We start from the raw sequence: 27,756 nt of genomic DNA on the forward strand, positions 1-27,756 counted from the left end.
GACTTCCACCACCTGCTATTGCTTATCTTATAAGAGATGGTCCATAGAAAAACACAAGGAAGAGGTAAATTATTAACAATTTAGAAACTTAGGAAAAGGCACTGGTGCTTTGAAAAAAGCATTTTTTTTCATGAACTCATGTTTATGATTGTGAATTTATATTACATTCATCCATATAATTCGGTCCTGTATTAATAATTGGTAAAATTATTCCTACTTATACAAGTATTACATTTTATATTGTACTTCATCATGTGCTACAAATAGCATACGACATCCTTGCACTTTATTCCCTGAAACAGCTGAAGGGGCTCCGACCCATGAAATCATGGACTTGGAATCATTGAATAGTTTTCCCACTCATGTTTAACAGGATGCACAGCAAAAAAGAATCTGGGTAATGTGTGAGGTAAAGCAATTCATTAGCTCACTTGTTCCTTCTCAGACCTGCCTGACAGATACATATAAGCTCCTCTTTCTTACACGGTTATTATTAGTGCCTTTCCCACATGCCACCTTCCGCCCTTCTAACAAAGCAGCCTTTTTAAAACAGGTCACCAGACGTGGTGCACGGCCAGTAGGAACTCGTGGGGGCACCTCGGGCAGCGCGTGGAGGGCGGCAGGTGAGCCGACCAGACCTGGGCAAGGGCCTGGGGGAGCGGTGGTGATGATGAGTGTGCATGGGACCGGACCCCGCCCCCCCCCACCCCACAGAGGCCGAGGGAGGCCCGGTCCTCCCAGCACCCGCACTGACCCCGGGGCCTCCCACCGCCCCCGATGCCTCAGTGGGAGCAGTCAGGGCCTTTTCTCCCCCAGAGGTCAACGGCTGGCAAGCCAAGAGAGGCGAGCCTGGGAAGCCTGGCTTCCTTCACCGTACAACTTGTTTGTTTAATTGACAGCCAGTTGTGCAGATTCCCTCCGAGCTGTTAAATGCATGTGCGGAGACGCGGAGAGGGAGGCATGCGTGTGTGAATAGCTACGGCCGAACATCCGTATGTTGTGTTGCGCTGAATTAGTTTTCCTATGGAACGGGGTGGGTAGAAGTGAGGAGGATTTACTCTCATAATAGCCTATTCGTGGGGGTAGCATATGTTTTAAAAAACCTGGCAACGTTTAGAACTCTGCTTAGTTTAACATAATTTTGAGTAGCCATGTTGTATATCTAGGAAGACTAATTTTACTGTCTAATAGAAAGGCTACCTTAGCATCCTTCACTTTATAATGACTTTGGGGAAGAAACCACTGGAATGAGTTATATACTTGTAAAAAAATTTAGGCGATAATGACTCAGAAAAGCAAAGTCATTTTCCTCTCCGATCACCCCCTGTGCGTGTATCCTCTGTGCTTTGCAAGCACATGAAAGTCTCAGTTCACGAGAGCTGGCTTGGCGGTGGGCCTCCGTGGACGGAAGGAGTGGGTCTGCCCTTAAGGATGCCTCACTTACTTCTCGGGAGCGATTCGAACAGTGAGAGGGCCTGGGAGGGTGTATAAAACAACCTTATGCTATACCAGCAGGAATTTTATGTTTAGGCATCTTTATTTAATTCTCAGGACAGTCAACTTGTCTAGTACATATTAGCTTCTTGCACAGATGGACTCTCACTAGGGAGGCTTCTTAAAACTATTTAATGTAGGTGTGCTTTTTAATTGTATCCAGACTTAAAAATTTGTGTATTTATTTCCCTCACATCCATCGAATCCAGATGGACAGAGGTCAGTAAGAAAAAAAAAAATCAAAGTCATCCTGATCTTTATTTTCTTCTGTTTCTTTAATCTGAACATCTGTCGGAGCAGAATTCTCATTCTTATATTTTTAAGTAGTGTCATATTATGCCCTTTAGAATGAATGCTGGCAGCCTAATACTCATTTGTTGATTTAACCATTTATCAAGTCCCTGGAGAGCGGGGCCTTGTAATTCCAATGCTTGGCACCCAGTAATGGTTTTTGAATTAATGCTGGGGGCCAAAGAAAGGGTGGGGGAACTCAGGTTGAACCCTAGCCTGGAGGAACTCATCGTCCAGTGGGGGGATCGGGCATGCTGCATTTGTGCTGGGTCTTGAGTTATAAACAGAACTAAACCAACCAAGTGGGCCGCTTCTCAAGCAAGCAGCAAGCCCTGATGCTGGAGGGAGGATCAATCACCTGCTGCCCTTAAATAGCCCCGTCTGACCATCAGTATGTGGCTTTTGTGATGGTTGCTTCATGTAAGGAGTGCAGTACGAGTATGAGCAGAGAGACCCTCGTAGATCGTGACTGACCCAACTGGAGCTCCAGCCAGTGACTCACTTAGCACTGATCTGTGTACCCACGAGGCCTAAGGAAGAATCAATAAGCTAACTTTCTGTTTCAGGAGGCAGCTGATGAAAGTAGATCCTGTTTTGGGGTGGATTGGAGGATGGCTTAGGAGATGAAGTGAAAAAATTTAGCCTAGTGTTTGGGGAGAAGATACACGTAGAGCCTTCCTCTAGGACATAGTTAAAATGGGGCTATAAAATACCGTAAAATATTTGGGGACGCCTTATGAGGCAGGAATGCATATGGCCAGGCCATCAAGCTCACCTGGCCTTAGACACCTGGCCAGTGCGAGCTCCATCCGTCCCCAGCTCCGATCCGACCTCCTCCGGCCGGGCCCCTGGTTGTCTTCCTTCTGAACATCCGATAAATGCCTCTGGTTTTGATTTCCTGCTGACCCTTGGCTGCTAATCCCGATTCATTTTCCCTTGTTGCTTTTCTGATACCCGTTTCCACCTTACCTCATCTTGTTGCTTAACTGATTCAAAGGCCCCTTAGCTTGGTAAAGAGATGGATCTGAGCGTCCTGGCAGGTGAACAGGGGTCCTGGAGCAGTTCAGCCCTAACTGCCATTCCTGGGGGACAGAGAGGCAAGGGCCTCATCAGGCCTCACCAGGTACTTCTTGACTCTTGTCTTCAGAGACGGTGACAGATGGAGGGACTGGTGGACTTCAGAGACAAGGCCCCACTCCCGCTCTCCTGTCCGGTGCACAGCGTCTCCCACCTGTGTACATTTTGCTCAAACATCAGCCTCTCAGCGAAGCCTGGCCTTACCACCCCACGTACAATTGCAATCACCTGGTGGCCCCTCCATCCCTCATACCATGATCATATTTTTCTTTGTCACTTATCACCTTATCACATATAACTTATTTATTATGTTTATTGTTCAAATTTTGTTTCTTCCACCAGAATGTAAATACTGTAATTTTTGTTTTCACTGATGCAGCTCAAACATCTAGACTAGTGCTTTTTCATGTAGATGATTGTTAATAAATGTTTATTAAATAAATGAATGAATGACTCCCATGTCCACATCACTGCCATAATTAGGAGAGGACTTATTTTGCATTCTTAATACTAATGTCAAATATCCATTTTCTGGGAGTCTTTAAATCAAGCTTTTTTGCAGAAAATGGTATTTATGCAATATGAAATGATTAGTTATCACTGAAAAAAAATACAAAAATTTGGGAGAATGGCTTTGATAAACTAGAGATGCTAAAAGAATGTTAGATTTACTTCCGTACAACAGGATAACCTGGGAAATAAAGGTATGTACCTTAAGCTCATGTTATCTTGTTTGTTTATTAACTTGTTTGTAATGTGTAATGACAGCATGCTATACCTGAAATAAAAGAGTAAACTATCACTTTACTGCCCCTCCAGAACAACAAAAAAGTCCCAGTAACCTGCAAGGCTTAATGTTTTTTGTGTAAAAGGAATGGAAAAAAGGTTCAGAAACCTTCCCCCCGGCAAAGAAAAGCAGTCACGTGCTTCTCCCCTCAACATGCAAGGGGAGAACTTAGACGTGCTGTCAGAACTGACTTGTCAGCATCACTGTAAGGGGATGTCTGAGGGGTTTGAGAACAGTTAGGTTTGTTCTATAAATAAAAACCCATAGTTTAAATTATTCCTTCTAAGTTCTTGGAAACCATGTGCTCAATGAGATGGCTGAAAACGGGTGAGTTTCCGGGGCGCCTGCTTTTAAGTAACAACCAGGCATGATTTTTCAACATAAGGTTCATAGGCCTGAGCCAAAAGCTGATTAAATTGCTCAGTTAAATGAACAGAGATGACAAACAGGACCAGCTGCAGACCAAGGGTCGGTCCCGCCAGCTGGCGCACAGTGTGGACTGGAAAGTGTTTCCGTCTAGGGAACGTAATTACAGTGCAAATGGCCCCTCAAAATACAGGATTTCATGAAATGGGCAACCCACTTCCATGATATCCCAATACTTTAAAAAATGTAGCATCCAAAACTCTCAGACTTGGGGAAAAGTGACTTCGGACCTGGAGAATGGTGGATTTTACATGAAGTACTCTGGCTGATTTTCTTAGGTGACTAAGCCACACGGATATAAAGCAAAAATACTCTCTCTTCCAATCCTGGCTCTCAGCTGTGGGTGTGGTGAGCCCTTCGTGGGACTTCGGCAGAACTGCTGGGTCCTCGGTTCTGCTTCAGACACCTGGGAGCTCAGCGGCCTGGGGGCCCCGCAGCTGTGATGGGGGTGCTATTCTGGGGTCTCTGAACCTGTTGCCAGCTTCTAATTACTACAGAAAGGTGCATCTGGAGAAGGAAATGGGGGATAAACAGTCATTTCAGTTAAACCCTCCTGGATTTACAACTCTTTATTCCCAATTCTGAAATCTCAAATGCTTTGAAAGAAAAAGCAAACAAACAGAGTTTGTAACTTACTTAGGGGCACAACCTGCTGCTTTCATTCAGATTTTGGCAAAACCACATCTGCACCGACACAAAGCTCTTCATGCTCTTTATTTATCCCAACAAGTCGGTGAGTCGTGAGTTGTGTTGGAGAAGCACGAGTGTGTTTTACTCTGAAGTGTGTGCCCCTGACACACTGCGTGTGCATTGTGCTTACCACCCGGAGTCTGAAGAGCTCTGGGCCCCACAGTGGGCCTGGCCTCATGAAGGGCTGGAGAAGAGAGGCTAGTCTTGTGGTAATGCTTCAACAAAAATGGCATTTGCTTTGTCCTACATCAAATTGACTTGAGTGGATTCTGCTGCCTGGTGCAAAAGTCCTGGTGTGGAGGCTCTGACGTGCATACTTTGCACAAGCACAACCTTGGGTAGCAGATCATTTAAGGTAGTATCTCCCCCAGGCCTGCATTAGTCAGAGTTCATCAGAGAAACAGAAGCAAAGGGATTTACATAGGTGTGTACAGGAGGAGGGTAATTATGGGAGTTGGCTTGCATGCTTGGGGAGGCTGAGAAGTCCCAGGATCTGCTGTCTACAACATGCAGAGCCAGGACTGCCGGTGGTATAACCCAGCCCAAATCCAGAAGGCTGAGAACTGGGGGGTCACTGGTGTGAGTTGAAATCGGAGGCCCTGAGACCCAGAGGCACCAGCGTCCAAGGACGGGAGGTTATGGCTCTTCCAGCTCACTTTCAGGACACACTGGATGTTTTCAGTCTTTTCATAAAGAAATTGTCATTTTCCAAACACAAGTCTATGAGGGAAGAGGATGGAATGTAAAATGGCCTAGTTTGGCTGTGGTGCTAAGCTGCTCTGCCCAAGTCATGAAACTTCTCTGTCTGTGTCACCACTTGCTGGGTGGAGATTATTGAGCCTGCCCAGCACCAGGTGGCTATGGGTGCATGTGAACTGATGTTTCTAAGAGTGCTTTAAAAATGGTTGTATATTTCATGTAGGTGAAGTATTGGTTGAATGCATTGAGTAAATGAAACATTTTCACGTATATTGAAAATAGATGATAAATTATTAGTTGGAGTACAATGTTAATATCAATGAAGTAGACACATGGCCCGTCAGCCAAGAGCTTGGACTTGGCCTCCATTTGGTCTGCATCCTGGCTGGTCACCTGGTGACCTCGGACCAGTTATCACACCTCTCCAAGCTACAGGTCCCTGCCTGTAAAACTAGAAACACAGTAATGCCTGGATCATAAAAAGATGCATGTTAATTGGTTCTCAATGAACATATGTTAAGCTCCCGAAGATAAGAAGTGAATATTTGATTAGCTTTTTCTCTGCTTCAGATTAATTAAAGGTACAAATGAGGTATGTGTTGGGAGGGGAGACATTTCTCAAGTGCAACCAGCCTCTATAATTGTAAACTTAAAAACAAAACAGAGAATCTTTGGGGTTTATTTGACTGTGCCCCTGTGAAAATTATTACATGTCTTTATTCTTTCCAGAACTAACTATTTCTACACATGAACAGTGCCTTTCTAGGACTAGTGGTGAAAATGTGAATTCTCTGTAAAATTGTGTTTTATACAACACTGAAGTGAGGGCGATAGGAAGGGTGCAGAACAAGATAACAATGAAAAAGCCCAAGTTATGCCAACCGCTGTCTCCCAACACTAAACACCGTGGCTGGTTAATTTTTAAAAAATCAAACAAATAGGTAATAAAAGCAGCGATCTTTTCAAAACCACGGGCTTTTTATTTTTGAAAAATAAAGGATATTCTTAGAGATAAAAAATGAAATACAACTCAAACCCAGGTAGGTAGGGAGTGGGGTCAGTGCCAAGCATATGGGCACTGCCAATCATCAGGGACTCAGGACTCTTGTTTTTACACTCAGGTGAGGAAAAGGAGACAGAACTAAGGGTCCAGACCAGATACATTGTCAGAAACAATGAACACAAAACCAGAAGCCTCAAAGAGCTACACTGTCCGTGAGAACGTTGACCAGAAAAATATTTCTCCAAGTGAGGAGGCCCCGTAGAGACTTGGCTGTCCTGACATGGGTTCTGGGGGGCGGGGGGGATTTTAACCATAAGCTGTTTCACAAGTGGGTGGATGGCCAAATCCTCACTACCTGCAGGTTTTCAAAAGTCCACACTGAGAATTTATTTAAGTGATTCCAGGTTGGAAGTTTCCCAGAACCCTTCATAGAACCCTGCATAAATTCTCTCTGGAAGAACATATTAACAAATCAGCCCTTAAAATATCTCCACAAATCAAATGTCAATAAACAATGACTGCATAATCAGAAATTACAAAACACTCAAGAAGCAAGTATCTTGAGAAACAATAATAAATACAACCGGCAGAATTAGATGGACACAAATTTCAGTTTTTAGAGTTATCTGTGTAAAGCATACAATAATATTTTCAAATAATATATTCAAATAAATGAAGAGGGAATTGAACAGAGAAGTAAAGAATGAAAGAATGGGTCATTTGGAAATGACCCCATAAACCCTTGGAAAAAAATATATAACAATTGAAATGAAAATTTTAGTTGCTGGGTTCAAGGGCATATTAGACAAGGATAGAGAATTAGTATAGTATAAAGTACACCTGAAATGTGTTTTTCTAGACTGATTCACAAAGAAATAGAAAATATCTAAAAGAAGGTAAGAGACATGAAGTGAGATGTCCTCATGTGCGTCTAATCAAAATTCTAGAGGGTGAAAATAGGGAAACATTAGGAGAGAGAAGAAACATTCAAAGAAAAAAGAAAGACAGAATTTTCTCTGATTGTTGAATTGCATGAATCTTCACCTGCTGAAAACACTATATATTTAAAACAGGGAAAAATTTCTTACCTAGAGAAATGAGAATGAAACTACATATCATCAAGGGAAAAATAACTTTAAAGGTGACAAGAACAAAGCAAGTTGCATGTAAAGAAATGACAGAGACTTGATTTCTAACTGGAAACAGTGGAGTCCAGAGAAAGATACCTTCCATGTGTCAAAAGGAAATAATCTTAGAATAGTATGCCCTGTAAAAACTCTCCTGCGATGACAAGGTCCATGTAGAAATTTCAGAAAAATCAAACTCTATCCCTAACAGACCCTAACTAAAGAAACTTCCTAAGGCAACATTAAGATTTTTTGAAGTTACTCTAAAAAGGCAATCTAAGATGCGAGAAGGGACTTGTAAACAAAAATATATTAGTGTGTTTTTAAATAAAAGCAAATACTGATTATATGAAACAGTAACTATAAGGACGTATTTGTTAAAAATAAACAGGTGTTAGTAAAAGCCAGATGGAACTAAATTCTGAAAAAAGTTGCATATCAGTTGGAAAGGGTTGATCAGGGTTCACTTACTCTGAACTCTTTGAATCGTTTGGGAGTGAAGTGTTGATGGTGAGTACATAGCTTTTACTAGTTTATGTACGCAGAGAAAATTTTTCAGGGCAACTTCTTAGTGAATAGAAATAAAGGAGCACCCAAAACAATAGAGAAAAAAAGAAATGAAATGCAAATAAAAACTTAGTCAGTCTGAAAGAAGGCAGAAATTGAAGGAAAAAAGAGTTTCTGCAAAACAAGATATAGAAGGAAGTTATAGAAATAAATTGTATTAGCACAATTATTGTAACTTTCTGTTAAAGGACAAAGATGGACAGATTAGCTTAAAGCAGTTCCATCTGTATGTTGTGTATTGATTTTCTATTGCTTTATAATAAGTGACCACAATCTTAGCTGCCTAAGACAAGACCCATTTATCAGCTCACAGCTCTGTAGGTCAGAAGTCTGCCTAGCCTGCACTGGGTCCCCTGCTTAGGATCTGCAAGTCTGAAATCACACTATTGGCCCTCCTGGGGTCTTACATGGAGGGTTTGGGGAAGAACACGCTTCCAAGCTCATGAAGCTTATGGGCAGAATTCAGTGCCTTGGGTTTGTTGGGCTGAGGTCCCTCTTTCCTTGTCCCAGCTACTCTCAGGTCCTTCCAAACGTTCCCTTCATGTCAGCAGAGGAGAAAAGCCCTTGCCGTGAATCTCCTTGAAGCCTCAAATCTGGTTTTTCTTTGATCTTAAAAGGCTCATGTGATTAAATCCAGTATACCCACCACTATTCCTTCTGCCATGCACCACAGTCATGAAATGATAGTTTATGGTAGGTGTAGGCTCTACCCAGACCTACAGGCTGGGGTGACCCAAGGGTGAGTGTCCTTGGGGATTGTTACTAGAACCCTGCCCACCACATGCTGCTTCCAGGAGTCATGCCCAAAACACGAAGAGACAGAAATTCTGAAGGCAAAGGAATGGAAAACATGCATCAGGGAAGCACTATCCAAAACAAATGGATGTAGTTATGTTGTTCTGAAGCATATGGACTTTTGGGGGAAAACAGGCATTTTTAATGTTAAAGAGAATTACTATATTATGGTGAAAAATTTCAGTTCACCAGGAAGGTGTAACAATTTTAAATTTATATGTACCCTCTAATGCCCCTTCAAAGGATAAGTTGACAGAATTTGGTAATTGATAAATCCACCACCATAGTGATGATGTTAAAAAAGAAAAAGCACGAAAAATGAATGAGGCGATCAGATTAAAGATGGTGGTGTGAGAGGAGAGACAGAGGCTTCCTCCTAAAACTGGATACAATTAGAAAATTCAATTGGCGCAACTAATCCTGAGAGCAACAGGAAAGAGGACAGCGCCAGACTGCACACACCTGGAGAAAAGAGCAGACCTCACAGATTGGGGTAACGTACCCGAGCCCTTCCCCCACCCCACCTCACCGGCGGGAGGAAGAGAAACGGAGCAGGGAGGGAGTGGAAGGCCTGGGACTGCTGAACACCTAGCTCCGGAGATCTGCGCTGGGAGCACAAACCTACATTTCATGGTACTTTCATGAGACTCGCATGACTACTGGGTTGGAAAGTTAATACAGACAGAGTTCCTGGGGAGACTGGGATTCCGGCTGCTTGTGGAAAGCAGGGATCCATATCCAGCTGCTCTGGGACAAAAACTTACACCTGTGTGCCCGGCCCACTGGCTCAGGCAGTGGAGACAGGCAGAGCAGCCAGGAGGCGGGGAACAGCTCTTTCCTCCCCACAGGCACCAGTACCGCTCCCCTGCGACCCCCGACATTGCTTCAGGGGCTGAGCAGCTCCAGAATAGAGCTTCTGGACACTAGAGGGCGCGATACACAAACATGAAACGCCAAAGGAACCTTGTCCAGAGCAAAATTATTAATGCAACTCCCGAGAAAGATTTAAATGATATGGACCTTGTGACTCTTCCTGAAAGGGAGTTCAAAATAAAAATCATCAACATTCTAATGGAGGTACGGAAAGACATCCAAGAACTCAGGAATGAATTCAGGTCAGAGATCCAATCATTAAAGAACACGATGGAGGGTATTAAAAGCAGGTTGAATATGGTGGAGGAGATGATAAATGAAATAGAAACTAGAGAAGAGGACTACAAAGAAGCTGAGGCACAGAGAGAAAAAAGGATCTCTAAGAATGAAAGAATATTGAGAGAACTGTGTGACCAATCCAAGCAGAACAATATTCGCATTATAGGGATACGAGAAGAAGAAGAGAGAGAGAAAGGGACAGAAAGAGTCTCTGAGGAGGTAGTTGCTGAAAATGTCCCCAATCTGGGGAAGGAGATAGTCTCTCAGGCTGTGGAGAGCCACAGATCCCCCAACACAAGGGGCACAAGGAAGACAACACCAAGACACATAGTAATTAAAATGGGAAAGATCAAGGATAAGGACAGACTGCTAAAAGCAGCCAGAGGCAGAAATAGGATCACAAACAAAGGAAAGGCCATCAGACTAACATCAGACTTCTCAGCAGAAACCTTACAGGCCAGAAGGGAGTGGCATGATGTATTTAATGCCATGAAGCAGAAGGGCCTGGAACCAAGATTATTTTATCTGGCAAGATTATCATTTAAATTTGAAGGAGGGATTAAACAATTCCCAGATAAGAAAAAGCTGAGAGAATTTACCTCCCACAAACCATCTCTGCAGTCTATTCTGGAGGGACTGCTATAGATGGAAGTGTTCCTAGGGTTGGACAGCTGTCACCAGAGGTAGTAAAACCACGGTAGGGAGGGTGGAGCAGCTGATTGTGAGGCAAATGCAAAATAAAATTGACTATCCCCAAAGCCAATCAAGGGATAGAGAAAAAGTATAGAATCTGATACCTAATATATAAAGAATGAAGGAGGAAGAAAAGGAGGAGAAATAGAAAAGAACCATTAGATTATGTTTGTAACAGCATACTAAGTGAGTTAAGTTAGACTCTTAGATAGTAAGGAAAGTAACCTGGAACCTTTGGTAACCACGAATCAAAAGCCTGAAATGGCAATAAGTACATACCTATTGATAATCACCCTAAATGTAAATGGACTGAATGCACCAATCAAAAGACATAGAGTCATTGAATGGATAAAAAAACAAGACCCATCTATATGCTGCTTACAAGAGACTCACCTCAAACCCAAAGACATGCACAGACTAAAAGTCAAGGGATGGAAAAAGATATTTCATGCAAACAATAGGGAGAAAAACACAGGAGTTGCAGTACTAGTATCAGACAAAATAGACTTCAAAACAAAGAAAGTAACAAGAGATAAAGAAGGACATTACATAATGATAAAGGGCTCAGTCCAACAAGAGGAAATGACCATTATAAATATATATGCACCCAACATAGGAGCACCAGCATATGTGAAACAAATACTAACAGAACAAAAGGAGGAAATAGACTGCAATGCATTCATTTTAGGAGACTTCAACACACCATTCACTCCAAAGGACAGATCCACCAGACAGAAAATAAGTAAGGACGCAGAGGCACTGAACAACACACTAGAACAGATGGACCTAATAGACATCTATAGAACTCTACATTCAAAAGCAACAGGATACACATTCTTCTCAAGTGCACATGGAACATTCTCCAGAATAGACCACATACTAGGCCACAAAAAGAGCCTCAGTAAATTCCAAAAGATTGAAATCATACCAACCAACTTTTCAGACCACAAAGGTATAAAACTAGAAATAAATTGTACCAAGAAAGCAAAAAGGCTCACAAACACATGGAGGCTTAACAACACACTTCTAAAAAGTCAATGGATCAATGACCAAATTAAAATGGAGATCCAGCAATATATGGAAACAAATGACAACAACAACACAAAGTCCCAACTTCTGTGGGATGCAGCCAAAGCAGTCTTAAGAGGAAAGTATATAGCAATCCAAGCATATTTAAAGAAGGAAGAACAGACCCAAATGAAAAGTCTAACATCACAATTATCAAAATTGGAAAAAGAAGAACAAATGAGGCCTAAAGTCAGCAGAAGGAGGGACATAATAAAGATCAGAGAAGAAATAAATAAAATTGAGAAGAATAAAACAATAGAAAAAATAAATGAAACTAAGAGCTGGTTCTTTGAGAAAATAAACAAAATAGATAAGCCTCTAGCCAGACTCATTAAGAGAAAAAGAGAATCAACACACATCAACAGAATCAGAAATGAGAAAAGAAACATCACGACAGACTCCACAGAAATACAAAGAATTATTAGAGACTACTATGAAAACCTATATGCTAACAAGCTGGAAAACCTAAAAGAAATGGACAACTTCCTAGAAAAATACAACCTTCCAAGACTGACCAAGTAAGAAACACAAAATCTAAACAAACCAATTACCAGCAAAGAAATTGAAGCGGTAATCAAAAAACTACCCAAGAACAAAACCCTTGGGCCAGATGGATTTACCTCGGAATTTTATCAGACATACAGAGAAGACATAATACCCATTCTCCTCAAAGTTTTCCAAAAAATAGAAGAGGAGGGAATACTCCCAAACTCATTCTATGAAGCCAACCTCACCCTAATACCAAAACCAGGCAAAGACCCCACCAAAAAAGAAATTACATACCAATATCCCTGATGAATGTAGATGCAAAAATACTCAATAAAATATTAGCAAACCGAATTCAAAAATATATCAAAAGGCTCATACACCACAACCAAGTGGGATTCATCCCAGGGATGCAAGGATGGTACAACATTCGAAAATCCATCAACATCATCCACCACATCAACAAAAAGAAAGACAAAAACCACACAATCATCTCCATAGATGCTGAAAAAGCATTCGACAAAATTCAACATCCATTCATGATAAAAACTCTCAGAAAAATGGGTATAGAGGGCAAGTACCTCAACATAATAAAGGTAATATATGATAAACCCACAGCCAACATCATACTTAACAGCGAGAAGCTGAAAGCTTTTCATCTGAAATCGGGAACAAGACAGGGATGCCCACTCTCCCCACTGTTATTTAACATAGTACTGGAGGTCCTAGCCATGGCAATTAGACAAAACAAAGAAATACAAGGAATCCAGACTGGTAAAGAAGAAGTTAAACTGTCACTATTTGCAGATGACATGATATTGTACATAAAAAACCCTAAAGTCTCCACTGCAAAACTACTAGAACTAATATCGGAATTCAGCAAAGTTGCAGGATACAAAATTAACACACAGAAATCTGTGGCTTTCCTATAAAGTAACAATGAGCCAATAGAAAGAGAAATCAGGAAAACAATCCATTCACAATTGCATCAAAAAGAATAAAATACCTAGGAATAAACCTAACCAAAGAAGTGGAAGACCTATACCCTAAAAACTATAAGACACTCTTAAGAGAAATTAAAGGGGACACTAACAAATGGAAACTCATCCCATGCTCTTGGCTAGGAAGAATTAATATCATCAAAATGGCCATCCTGCCCAAAGCAATTATACAGATTTGATGCAATCCCTATCAAATTACCAACAACATTCTTCAATGAACTGGAACAAATAGTTTTAAAATTCATATGGAAACACCAAAGACCCCAAATAGCCAAAGCAATCCTGAGAAAGAAGAATAAAGTGGCAGGGATCTCACTCCCCAACTTCAAGCTCTACTATAAAGCCATAGTAATCAAGACAATTTGGTACTGGCACAAGAACAGAGCCACAGACCAGTGGAACTGATTAGAGACTCCAGACATTAACCCAAACATATATGGTCAACTAATATTCGATAAAGGAGCCATGGACATACAATGGCGAAATGACAGTCTCTTCAACAGATGGTGCTGGCAGAACTGGACAGCTACATGTAAGAGAATGAAACTGTATCACTGTTTAACCCCATACACAAAAGTAAATTCAAAATGGATCAAAGACTTGAATGTAAGTCATGAAACCATAAAACTCTTAGAAGAAAACATAGGCAAAAATCTCTTAGACATAAACATGAGTGACCTCTTCTTGAACATATCTCCCTGGGCAAGGGAAACAAATGCAAAAATGAACAAGTGGGACTATATCAAGCTGAAAAGCTTCTATACAGCAAAGGACACCATCAATAGAACAAAAAGGTACCCTACAGTATGGGAGAATATATTCACAAATGACAAATCCGATAAAGGCTTGACATCCAAAATATATAAAGAGCTCACACACCTCAACAAACAAAAAGCAAATAATCCAATTAAAAAATGGGCAGAGGAGCTGAATAGACAGTTCTCCAAAGAAGAAATTCAGTTGGCCAACAGACACATGAAATGATGCTCCACATCGCTAGTTATAAGAGAAATGCAAATTAAAACCACAATGAGATACCACCTCACACCAGTAAGGATGGCCACCATCCAAAAGAAAAACAACAACAAATGTTGGTGAGGTTGCGGAGAAAGGGGAACCCTCCTACACTGCTGGTGGGAATGTAAATTAGTTCAACCATTGTGGAAAGGAATATGGAGGTTCCTCAAAATGCTCAAAATAGACTCACCATTTGACCCAGGAATTCCACTTCAAGGAATTTACCCTAAGAATGCAGCACTCCAGTTTGAAAAAGACAGGTGCACCCCTATGTTTATCGCAGCACTATTTACAATAGCCAAGAAATGGAAGCAACCTAAATGTCCATCAGTAGATGAATGGATAAAGAAGATGTGGTACATATACACAATGGAATATTTTTCAGCCATAAGAAGAAAACAAATCCTACCATTTGCAACAACATGGATGGAGCTAGAGGGTATTATGCTCAGTGAAATAAGCCAAGCGGAGAAAAACAAATACCAAATGATTTCACTCATCTGTGGAGTATAAGAACAAAAGAAAAACTGAAGGAACAAAACAGCAGCAGAATCACAGAACCCAAGAATGGACTGACAGTTACCAAAGGGAAAGAGACTGGGGAGGATGGGTGGGTAGGGAAGGATAAGGGCAGGGAAGAAGAAAGGGGGTATTATGATTAGAAGTATAATGTGGGGGTGGGGGAAAGGGCAGGGCTTTGCAACACAGAGAAGACAAGGATAATTCTACAACATCTTACTATGCTGATGGACAGTGACTGTAATGAGGTTTGTGGGGGGGACTTGGGGTAGGGGAGAGCCTAGTAAACATAAATAAAAATAAATAAGTAAATAAATAAATAAGTAAATAAAATGAATGAGGCAAGCATGAAACATTAAGAACTCAGGGGGAAAAAAACAGGAGAATTGGCCATGAAAACAGAAGGAAGGAAATAAAGATATGAGCAGAAATTAATAGAATATTAATAAAGGTACTATAGAGAGGATTAAGGTATTAGAAAAACTTTAAAAGCCTAATACAATTGACAAATCTTTACAAAATTAATCAACATTAAGAGAAAAGGTACAAATAAACCATATGAAAAATGTAAAAAATTATCAATGGAGATCAAAGATATAACTGTAAGCTTCACTCTAGATAAAACTGAGAAAAATAATGTTGAACAAAAAGCCAGATGCAGGAAAATCATTCTGTGTCATTCTATTTAGCTATCAATTCACAAAATATATATAACTAATCAACATTTGATTATGTCTATGGTTACATCCAGATAGCATAAAATCACAAAGAGAAAGAAGGAAATGGGGATTCTAAATACAAGATTTGTAGGGAAAGAAGGGGTAATCTGATGGGACAAGTACACACAAGGCCTGAAGGTCTTCCCTTCAGTCTAATGTCTCCCAACTGAGCTATTTTGACTTCCCTGAAGATCTTTGCTTTTATTCCTTTTTTTTCAAGGTAGGTAGAGGGAACATACTCTGCTACTGAGCTTTATTCCTTATGCCTTGTATGTATATTTTATGCCCTTCGATATATATAAAATTCTTAATTTTAATGAAACCATCTTGACTGTGTACTTACATCTGGTATATTAACAAAATGACAGAAAAGTTTGATTAAAGCACACTTGCTAGGTGTAACTTTTAAAGTGCACATATGCCCTAAAACCCATATTTTACTTATATTTGAAATGAAAGTATTTGGTTTGATTTTTAGACCATGAATGCTTGGTAGAATTTCTTTTTGCAAAGATACACATTCAGGTTATTACTTCTGAATTCCAAGTTTGCTTTTATGTCACCCAAACTCAGTCCACAGTGGTCAAATTATATCCATCTTCAGGAAACAACAGAACATGGAAATAATGTTGAAACTTACCCCCTTCTCCTCGGTGCTTGCTTCCTTTATAATCTCTCAAGTTCTGCAGACACTGGTGGTTATGTCATGTGGATGAACCAGGATTTTCCTGGCTTATTATTCAGTAATAGGAATGTCAACCCGGTTGAACTTTCACCCCAAGGGCATATAGCTTTGGATTTGTACCTTGTGGAGTTGACTGAAACATCTTGATAAATGATATTCTACAAGCATATAATCTGGTGCTGAGCCTGGGGGCTGAGCCAGGTCTTTGGCTCTGTCATCAGGCCCACGTGTGTTAAGGATTTCAGAAAACTGGAACGCAGGGCCCTTGAAAGGAGACTGATTGTCCCTGTGAGGAGGTGTTTGCTCTGTCTGTGTTCCCAGGGCTCCTTGGTGGGTGATGGTTCTTACAATCACATTTTGATATTTTGAAACACATTGTTAATTTCGCTTCCTATTGGCTCTCCATTCATAGATATTGTCACAAGGCCATCATATTATTGCATATTTTGTATCATTAATTTCTCTACCCATGTTAAGAAAACAGAAAACTTATGCATACTGAAAAACTACTCATTCTTACGGGCCATAAAAACCAAAAATAAATGCTCAACAATGTAATACTGGGCTACTGTCATTTGATAATTTAGCCACCCATAAGGAACAGCATGTCAGAAGATGGTGTAAATATTTTTCTCCAGGCTTCTTGCTCAGGAAAACCAGTAATAATTCTCATTCCTTCCATTTATTCTAAATGATAATTCGGTGTGGCGGAAAGCAAATTGTACTGGAGCACATCATATTTATTTTGCATTTGTTAGCACACTGAAATTTTGCAGACTTTTCTGGGAAGGCACTTTCTGACTGTGTACATTTTTGTATTCAGGTGATTCAGGTATCTTTTTCTAAATGCTTCTGTATTCTGAGTCATGCCCAATTTCCTTACTAAATAATAAAACAGTCCATGACACGTTGTAAGTCAGTAGGGACCCAGCAGTAAGGTGAGATGCATGGAACAGTGGTGCCAGCCGACACTGGGGATAATAAGCAGGTGCATTAGTATTCATGCTCTATGAAATCCTGGTTGTGCTTCTAAAAAGCTATAGAATTCATTCCAGGTTTAATGTTCACCAGTAGATGTTTGCCAGTTTTCAGATGCTTCTGCAGCAATTCATTCAAGGCATCACTAGGTGATTTAGAAAAATTTCATCCCTGGTTTCCATTTACTTAATTGTGTATCAGCTAATGCTCCTCAGTGAGTATGCATAATCCTTTCTGATTGTTCAGCTGGAAGTGCTGTTGTGTAAGGCTGTGTGTGTGTGTGTGTGTGGTGTGTCGTGTGTGATGGGAGTCATGGGGCAGCAGAAGGGGAAGCTCCACCCGTGGTCCTCTACAATCCAGTATTTCCTAGTGTCAGAGAAACAGTTTAGACTTCGTTTCCATATTGGGCGTCCTAAGAGGGAGAATAATTCAATAATACAAGGGATGCAAAGCTGTGCCAACCGCAGGACCACGATGCACAGGCTGGCCACTGTCCACCTCCAGAAGCCACTGTGTCAGCATCAGGATGAGGCATTTCAAGGTACCACTGCTAAGTCTTTAAAATGTATAATTAATATGTGTCCTTATCTAGTTCATCTAAAACACATAATAAAGCAGATACATTGTGCACGTGGATAATGTGTCTACGCATGCATCTTAGGCTTAATATCCCTCTTGTTTGAAATCATTATTTGATTTCTTTATTTTTCCAGGAGTTGGTAGGGACCATCTAGACCTCTTTTAGAAGCTTAACTGTACATCCCCAGTACAACTTTCTAGGCAGTGAAGGGACAGGGTTGGGAGGAAAAGGAATTCCCATACTGTAGTCCTACTATGTCCCCCCACCCACTCCTGCCACCTGCATTCACACCTTCATCCTAGTTGCTGGCGAGGTTTAAGTGGAAGATACCCGAGGAGCGCTGAGGGGGTCTGCGTGCTCGCTCTTCCCTGCTGGCCTCTTCTGCACTCCATGTCCTTCCTCATTCCCTTTTGTTCATCCAGTAATCTACCAGTCCTGATCCTTTTATTCATTCGTTCAACAAATGTTCACCGAGAGCCTGCACTGTACTAGACACCATGCTACATGACGGGGACAGAACACAGGGAATTTCAAAGCACATGTCAGTGTATGGGTTGGTGTTGAAAACCTGGATTTAATTGTCTGTTCATGCTTAGTAAGTGCCAAAAAGTGGCTTACAATTCTCTCTAAATAATTTTTCTATCATTGATGTGTACCTGTATATTCTCAATGAAATCTAAATGAAAGTGGCATCAACGAGATCAACGAGTCAGGAGAAGAATCGCCGCAGCAATGGGGCGCCTTCACCGATCGCCTCAGCTGACTTCACGCGCACAAGGGCCTACAAAATCCCAACAGTATCGTAGTCATGAGGCTGACACAAGGACCTTTCTTTAAGTGTTTCGAAGTAACTACATACATCCATGAACATCATCTGTCACTAGTAGCGTATCTTGCTGTACTTTTCATGAGATGGGAGACGCTGTTGGGAAAGCATTATCACTATTACCTTTAGGAGTTGAGAATTCTACCCACCGGATGCTCTTACAGAATACCTAGCATTCCACTGATTATGTGTTCACATTTCACTTACACAATACGTGTGTGTATCCAGATATCCTAATTAAATGTTTATATCACCACATATGCTAATATAAAGCAAAGCTCTCCTTTAAAATCACCTTTCAGAGAATCTGCAACTGCCTTATGTTCAAGTTCCTACAAAACCTCATATCATGTTTAATTATCTTATTTTGAACAAAGTATATGAGGGGGAGGACATAATCAAAAACACTGATAATTAAAAGCTAGCTTTGAATGTTATTTAGGTCATCTGAGGGATACCATTAGGAAGGAGACAAGCATATCACAGATGTAGTAATTATTTTTGGCGGGTAGGGACTCAAAACTGCATTTGTAAATAAGCCTTTTAATAAATGCTTTAAATATCAATATAGAATTTTCATCTTAAAATAGGAAGATTTGGGCAATCAACCAAAAGAACATGGAGCACAAGAATCAGAAATGAGCCACATGGAGAAAGACAAACCCCAGGACTTTGCTCATATGTGGAATCTAAAACCAAAATGAACCTAACAGCAAAAGACTTCCAGACACTGAGAAGTGACTGGCGGTTCTCATGAGGGAGGGCTTGGGATGGGTGACATAGGTGAAGGGGATAAAGAGGCACAGAATCTGTCATGATGTAAATTAGTCACGGGGATGGTAGTGCAGCATACAGAATATAGTCAGTAGTTCTGTAACATCTGTCTATGTTGACAGTAGCTATACTAGTTGGGGTGAGGATTTAATAATGTGGGTAACTGTCAAATCACTATGCTGTAGACTTGAAACCAAAGTAATGTATATCCAAAAAAATCAGAGGTACTAACTTTACCTTAAAATGAAGCCACATGTTTAGCTCTGAAGATCAGACTGAGATGGAGGGTCGCCACAGGTAGAGACAGTGAGCTGTGCTCCAAGACAGTGCTGCGAGGGGATCTGCTGACCGCTGATCTCAGGCGAGGTTGACCAAGGACAGTCCCCCAAGGCAGGTGGCCCTCCCTGCGAGGCCTGGGACAACAGCGGTGGGGTTGGTGATTGAACGTGGCCCCTGCCACCGCTCAGCCTGAGCCTCTTGCAGAATGCTAGTCCATGAAAACTCATCACTCAGATGCTGGCCGATTCCAAGGGAAACAGCTGGAGAATTTTGTCCCTAAGAATAAAAGAGAGGAAAATAACAGGAAAATCCAACAGCAGGTGAAGACCCCGCCACCAGAAAAATGGTACCATGAACCAGAGGAAAATTGCAGTTAAAAAAAACCCAGTGAATTTTTAAAAAATTAGTGAAGTCACTGTCTTTGTAAACCAAGGTTTCAAAGCAGTGATACAAGAATTCAGAGAGATGGTGGGTGACAATAGAAGGTGAAATAAGATCATAGGTTCAGGAAAAAGATAGATAGGGATCCCCAAAAGATTTAACAGAATAAAGACAGACTTGAATCTTCAGGCTGAAAGGGCATATTGTGCCTAGAATAGTGACAAGACAACAATAAAAAATTCAGAAAAATTATCACACTCAAAATAAAAAAGAAACACTGGGTGCATTTAAGCAATAAAAACCAATTCACATGTAAGATGGAAAAAAAAATTCCAGATCCCAGTTTTCTCACATTTCTCCTTGGCACTACCCAGTATTGTTGAGGAAGTGAAGCAATGCCTTCAATTCTAAGGAAAATAATGTGGTTCACTTTATACTCGGCCTAACTATTGGTTAAACATAAAGAAAATACACAATTTGGTTGTAGGCTACATTGTTCTCATGAACGTTCCTGAAGAATGTGTTATAGAACAAAGTTCAGGCATCAGGAATAGTGGAAAATGCCCAGCAGAAATACTGAAAAATATCATTGAGTCCATTTAATTGTAGGGCTAAGGCTTAAAGAAATGCATGGCTTCTGATTATTGACCAGTATATGGAAGTATCCCCAACCCCTAACATAGAAATAATATATGGTATAAGAAAGTGTAATATTCTGATTTTTTCATCCTCTACAGATGAGGGAAGAAGATATGGTTTAAAGATTATAAATAAAATAGAGATATAAGGTATTTAAAGAGTCAAAAAGTTAATAGGATAAATAATATCAGTACAAAAAAAAATATCAGTACAGAGCAATGGAGGGGCAGAAGGCAGAGGGAGAAGCCCCAGAAATTAAATAATTTTGTCAATGCTCATACTAGAGAGGAAATAAAAATCCAGGGACATGGTAAATACATCATTAAATTAAGTTTAATTGTTAAGGTAATAAATAGAACGAAATAGAAACCTTTTATGTTTCAGTAGAATGCACATAAAAATGTATGATAGAAGATGATAAAAAAATGGAAACATTTTAAACAGCTTTATAGGTACTGATATATAATGATGTTCAAGATATTGTTAAAAAGAAGTTGCAAAATAGAATGCAAACATATGTGTATGTTTGTTCATATGCTTGTGTAGTAGAGCACTAATTGATACTCTGCTACATAATATCTCTTTCAAGAGGGACCACTGTGCAACTGTAGTTACTGTTATTATATTATGACTTGCACACTAATAAATCAGTATTTTTTCATTTATATCACATGCTCAACATAAAACTATATCACATAATATAGGTATAGTATGTAGTACCTGGTTATGGTCAAGCTAAGAAACTGAAGAATGAGAAACTTGCTTAGATTATTGCAAACTTTGGTTGCTGGCCTCCCTTCCCTTGGATTTTTAACAGCAATTTTAGACTTTATCATATTTTAACATTATATCTTTATCATTTTCTAATGGTCAGTGTATGATCTTTTTATGCAAAAGATAATATTGATTGTCAAACCCTTGGACTCTAAATCCAATCATTTCACACAGCCACATGAAGCAAATGGGTGAGTAGAAGTTCCAGATATCAACGCTAAAGCAGCTATAATTATTATAATACCTGCTCAAATGTACTGGGTACCCATGGATGGGTGATGAGTAAGAAACTGAGGCACAGAGAGGTTAGTTCAAATCAATAGCTAGCATGACATGAAACTGGGATTAGAACGCAGGCAGGCTGCGATGACAGTTGTTAAGGAAAGTGCACCTAAGAGTTGTGTGACCCGGGAGGCGCCATCGCAGACATGAGCAGACACTGTCTTCTGTTGCCAATGTTGTGCCGCATCAGACAGGCTCAACTCGTAGAGGAGACAACTCTCAGGTTCCTAGCGTGAGCCATTGCTTTTACAATCACTTACTGACTTGTAAATGCCCGCGTGCATGGTCTAGCTCAGAGTGCACAGTCCCCATGCCCTAAAACAGCTTGTATGCTGCTGAGGAAGGGGACCCAGCAGGGCTAATGTGATAAGGGCCATAATGAGGTTCTGAATTTTGTGCAGACCTGGTTGATAGGAAAGTAAAAGGGAAAAATGGTGAGACTCAGAGTTAAACAAATTTATCCCAGCTTAGAAGGGAAGACCTGCAATTCTGATAATCTTCCTGTGGGAGAAGCACCAAGGTTTGTATTTATGCCGTACAGCAACCTTTTGGCATCTTGTTGAGTCCCCTCTTTCCTGCATCTTTTCCCACAAAGACTGTCCTCGACCAACTTCAGAAGTGTATTTGATGTCTCTAATGAAGAATGTAATTGGATTTTTCTTTATTGAATGCACCCCTTTAATGACTGTCTCTGCTCCTGACAATTTAGCTGCAAGTGACCTGACATTGATCTGATGATACAACTTAAAATAAAGAGCTGGAGCTGGGGCTGAAAAAGACCAGCTGTCTGGCATCAGAAAAAAATGTTTTTTTGCCTCATCTTGCCATTTTCTTGAGAAAATCTTTTATCCTTGAACATCATTTTTACAAAAAATGCTGCTGTAATAATTGGTCACATAGCAGCAGATTGCCTCCTTCTAGAAAATATAATAAGTATTTCCCAGAAAGTGCCCTCGAGAAAGCTTTGAAAATTGAATACAATCCACCCAATAATCATTCTGTTTCTTGAGAATATTTATTACCAGGCAGACTCTTTCTGGAGCAGAATGAATATTGCTGAACAGAATTAATTAAATCTTTTAAAGAAGCTGGTAAAACATGAAATATTTATTTAGATATTTATTTGCTTAACCTTGCGGTTTTTCTAAAAATAAAATTTGACACAGATTTGTTATTCAAGAAGGTTACAAAGGAGTAGTGGATGAAATTGTTGCATTTGGAAGAATTCTTTCCTCAAGGGAAGTTACGATATAAAACTCTTTTGTACCCAAGAATATATGGAATTTAAGTTTCTCTACTTTTGCCTTTATTCATTTTTTATTAATAGTGTAACATTTGATTCATGCTTAATAGAATTTTATCCTATTAAATTTCCTTTGTTCATTTTGCTAAGAATCATGAATCTTTTTGTTTGAAGATACGATCCACGGGCATTAGTCTGAGTGAGAAAATAAAATCTTATAATTTTAAAGTGTCAAGAAGAAAATAAATAGATGAGAAAATCATCAGTAATTAAGTTCCCTTTCAAAAATAAGTGGAACAAATATTTTTCCCTTTTGAATTCTCAATAGTAGCTGCACTCACAATTATAAAAGAAATGAACAGTTTAAAGAAATTAGCTGAGGTTTCTATATTAAAGCCACTTATCTGAAGATAAACCACATCATGCAAAATCATTCTTAGTGTGAAGTTAGGCAGTGGTGGTGTGAATCCTGAGCGCTGCTCAGTGAAGGCCAATAGGCGCTTGGTTCTTGGTCAGCCAAGGGAAGCTTGGGGTTCTGCTCCAAGAAGTGACGTTGAGCAAGAAGGCAAAGAAGAATGCAGACTGAGTGATTCCTGGAGGCTGGTCTCTGTACCCCTGTCTAGTCGCATCTTTAGTGACCATGTGCAGCACCGGCACCCCGGGGAATGTCTCCCAAGACAGTTTCCTGGGCGCCGGGTGGCACAGAAGGATGAGCTCGTGTGGGGATGGATGTGCCCTCCTCGGGGAACCCACCGGTATTGCAGGGCCCCCCAGGGGATGGGCGCCCCGCTGAGTCAGCCTCTCATCATAAACGATCACCTTGGTCCAAGTCAGGCCACTGTTGGAAGATACTCTCAAAGGCAATGTTAACACTTTAAGAGCCTCATGCTTTAATCCATGAGGAAAATTCTTAAATTCTTCCTTACTCAATTTTTATCTCATTTGTAGACGTTTCCTTAATTTTGAATTTGTAGGGTTTTTTTTAACGTTATTAATTAAAAGCATAATTAATGAAACTCTCTTAATAATTCTCTTTCCTTGAAGAGGAAGTAGATTTTCTGTAAAAAGGAAAAAGTGTGTGTGTGTGTGTGATACACAAACACGCTTTTCTGTAGAAGAAGAAGGCAATTCATTCCCATCCCCACTGAATTTTTTAAACATCCTTTTTATACTAGGTCAACTATTTATGATACACTGTACATTGCTAAAACGGTTAATATGGCATATGGCCAATGAGCAATTTATTTTGCTAATGCATTTTTTTAAAAACAAGAATTTATATCAATTTGGTTATTTCTTCTTTGAGCAAGTATTTTTAAGTCTTTTATATAAAAGGTCCTTAGGCAGTGGAAGGGACCAGAGACAAATACCCATTTTCAACGGTGTTAAAGCCTCATGGGGAGAGAAAAAGTGTACGCGTGTTAGTAAAACAGGAGTGGGAAGTGACGTGACACGAGAAGGACGGACCCAGAGCCACGTGGGGGGAAGGAGCCGACAGCGCAGTGAGCGCGTGGCCCACCCCCCCCCCCGGGGCTCGGAGGACGGCAGAGTCTGCGCATGTGCGGAGGAGGGTGGGCCGTTCTTAGAAGAAGGGGTAGGAGCGCCATGGCCTGGAGGTGGGAGAATGCTCGGTAATTAGAATAAATATGCCGTGAAACTCAGTGTAAGTTCCATGCCCGACAGGTCACTGAAGGAAAAAAGGGAGAGAAAGGAAGGTACTCTTCTGTCTACTGATATGGGTAAAACCCCAGGCACATCAGGAAATATTTGGATGTTCGGGTTTCTGATTTAGACAAACTTAAAAAGAATAAAGTGTTTTATTTATTATATATGCTTTGTTTCTATGGTTAATAGTATCTTTAAGATGCCTCCTTATATAAGGTAATCTTGATTGCTGTTTAAAAAGCAGTCTCGCTATTTGATACGTTGAACAACCTTAAATATGCTCATTCATTATGTAAAGTCAAATGAACTGTTTACATTTTTAATGAAGGGAACATATTCTTTTGATGTTTATATCTTCATATATTCTAATGTTAAAATACGTGCATGTTTTATTCTCCATAAACTGTAAATTATATATGCATTTAGACCTGAATGTAAGGTTTCTGAAAGTGGGAAGTAAGTTTCTTTCATTGCTTCAGGTCACCGACATGATGCTTCAGGACAAACCCTACCCTGACTGGGGGAAATCCGCAAGGGCGTTCTGGAAGAAAGGAAATGTTAGGATCATTTTATTCTGGTAAGAGATTGTTTCATTTATTGATTTACGCCCTGCCTCATTCACAAAGACCTCGAGTTGGAGGGAGTTTTCCTTGGATACAGGGAATTCTGTGGAGAGAGGCATTTCCAGGGGATACTGCGCTCCATTAAAATGATTAAAACCATTATCCTAATTATCTTACAAGCTATATCTGCTTACACATTGTTGCATATACACATTTATAAGATATACTTGCTAATACGGTAATGCATCTAAGAGTTTACCAGACGTTAAGTAGGGTTTTGACTTAGCAAAAACAAGCTATAATTTTCATCAATGAATCTGCTATAAAATTGTGTCTAGTAAATACTAAGTTTCCAGTATATTTGACAGGATATAATTTTCCAGCCCAATCGTTGCCATTAAAAAGCAACCCATGTCTAACAGAACTTTGTTTTCTGTGGCGTCACCATTATTTATGTGTATTTGAACAAGTCCAGACAGAAGAGATGAGACGGTAGAGATAGAGAGAAGGGCACCAGCCTGGCTGTGTGACACTGCCCATGTGCAGCGACTCATCCGGACAGCTGACAGGTTGTGACACTCTCTGAAGTGTGCGGTTGACTTTAATTTGTGCCTGGTAAGTTCTGTCCTGCTCACCAGCCTTTTGAAATGAAAGAAAAAAGTCTGTGTGTCTTGGATTTAATTCTGAGGGTTGATTTTTCTCCATGTACAAGCTATAAAAAAAATGGTAACTAAGTACTTGGGGAAAAACATACACTCTAAGCTACCTTGTGCTTTAGCATAACATTAAATGTTGCTAGAGCTAAATGGCATTGTGAACTCAATTCTTAGCAGATAAACAAAAGTACATTTTTCAATAGTATTATAAAAATGAATATGACTTTGTAGATGTTTATTCACACCTGGTCTCTAAGAGTCATGTGGCCAATGTTTATGGTACATTTAAAGTTTTATATACTTTTTCTGTTTGTAAGCTCTCCATGTAGCTTGTCTGAATAATATACAGTATAATAATTATAGCAAATATTTATTGAGGGTATATTTTGCTCCAGGTACTGACATCCTACATGTTCATGTATTTAACCCTAAAAACCCTATAAGGGGTGCTGTTGTAATGAGCATAGGTCTCTGACTCCAGAGACCCAGTTCTTAATCATACACTAGACTGCCTCTGGGAGAATAAAAGATACATCAGTGTGCAAATCCCCAAAGCTTATCCTTAATCCTTCTTTAGGTAATGGTGCTAAATAACAATGTGAGATTCTGGGGAATTATTCCAAGCTGTAGAATCCCTATCAAGCTTTGAAGAACCATAATTTAAAAGGAGATAGATGCTAGTATTGAAAGTGTTTGTGGACTCTCTCTCTTAAAGCCATATCCATTTACTATGTTTACAGTCTTTTTCTACTATTTAGCATATCTTCAAAGGTAGTTCATTTATTATTGTTCAATGTGGCCCATTACTGAGGTCACATGTATCTTATTTGCAAAGATGAGCCACGTGTATCACAATCTGGATGGCCACTATGATTGTTTGTAGCCACTCTTAATTGGAATTCATGTTTCTAAGAAGAGGAACCCATACTAGATTTTTCCTTTATTATCTTTGTACACTTTCCTTGAATGAAATTACTCAGGCCCAGGTGTTACCAATGCCTTTTATACAAATAGTTTTATTTTTAACGTGATAATGTAGCCCCAATGGATAACCCAAAGCATTTTTTAAATGTTGTAAAAATAATTTAATTACCCACCGACAAACAGGTAATGTTCTTGAATGAGAGCAAACTGAAATTTACACTCAGTCATTGTTTCTATAAAATTATTGATTTTTAGATAATACATTTGAGAGATGAGTTTTCATTGTTATATTTCAAAAGTAGTGTTTCAAATCATGGAGTGCATAAAATAACTGGAAGAAAATTTAAATTCCACTTTAAAAATACTTTCTTCCTATTTTATCCATTTTTATACAGTTAAATTATCTTGACAACAGTATTCATGATTTTAGAGAACGAAAATCTGGTACAAAAGTTGAATATGGAAATTATGTGGGAAGCAAAGAAATCTTCCTTTTCATACTTTTCAGATAAAGGAGATTTACAAGCATAAAGGGTGTTTTTTTTTAGCTCTAAACCATAAAATACAGAAATCATTGGCAAGGTTTTCAATGAAATAAAAGATAGTACTTACATACTATGTGTCACTTACTGAAAAAAAAGCAATTTTATTTTGATTTGCTCTAGTTAAGGAAAGAGTGAAAAATCTATATGGAGGAGAAATTTTGCAGAGGAAAGCTTTCACAGACGGTTGCAATGTGATTACGTCCAGCAGTTCCAATAGTACAACACGCAATTTTGTTCTAGTAAATTTACGTTTACCTACATGTAACTCTAACTCACAAATGCCTGTCAGAATCTATTTTCCTTTGCCACTGTGGGCTGAGTTCTTCCTTGATCCTTAGCGGTAGGTGCCTC

General features: G+C 39.8%; 1 protein-coding gene across 5 annotated transcripts in view; it reads left to right on the plus strand.

Annotated features, from left to right (window-relative positions):
- TMEM117 (transmembrane protein 117) overlaps window positions 1-27,756 on the plus strand; it is a 393,659-nt gene that overhangs the window by 237,725 nt on the left and 128,178 nt on the right. For all 5 annotated transcript variants that reach the window (XM_036889401.2, XM_036889402.2, XM_057491441.1 and 2 more), the window contains one exon: window positions 25,197-25,294. In XM_036889401.2, the coding sequence (XP_036745296.2) occupies window positions 25,197-25,294 (98 nt within the window). The remainder of the gene's footprint in view (window positions 1-25,196; window positions 25,295-27,756) is intronic.

Source organism: Manis pentadactyla, chromosome 14 (assembly GCF_030020395.1).
Source record: "Manis pentadactyla isolate mManPen7 chromosome 14, mManPen7.hap1, whole genome shotgun sequence".
Lineage (NCBI taxonomy): Eukaryota > Metazoa > Chordata > Mammalia > Pholidota > Manidae > Manis > Manis pentadactyla.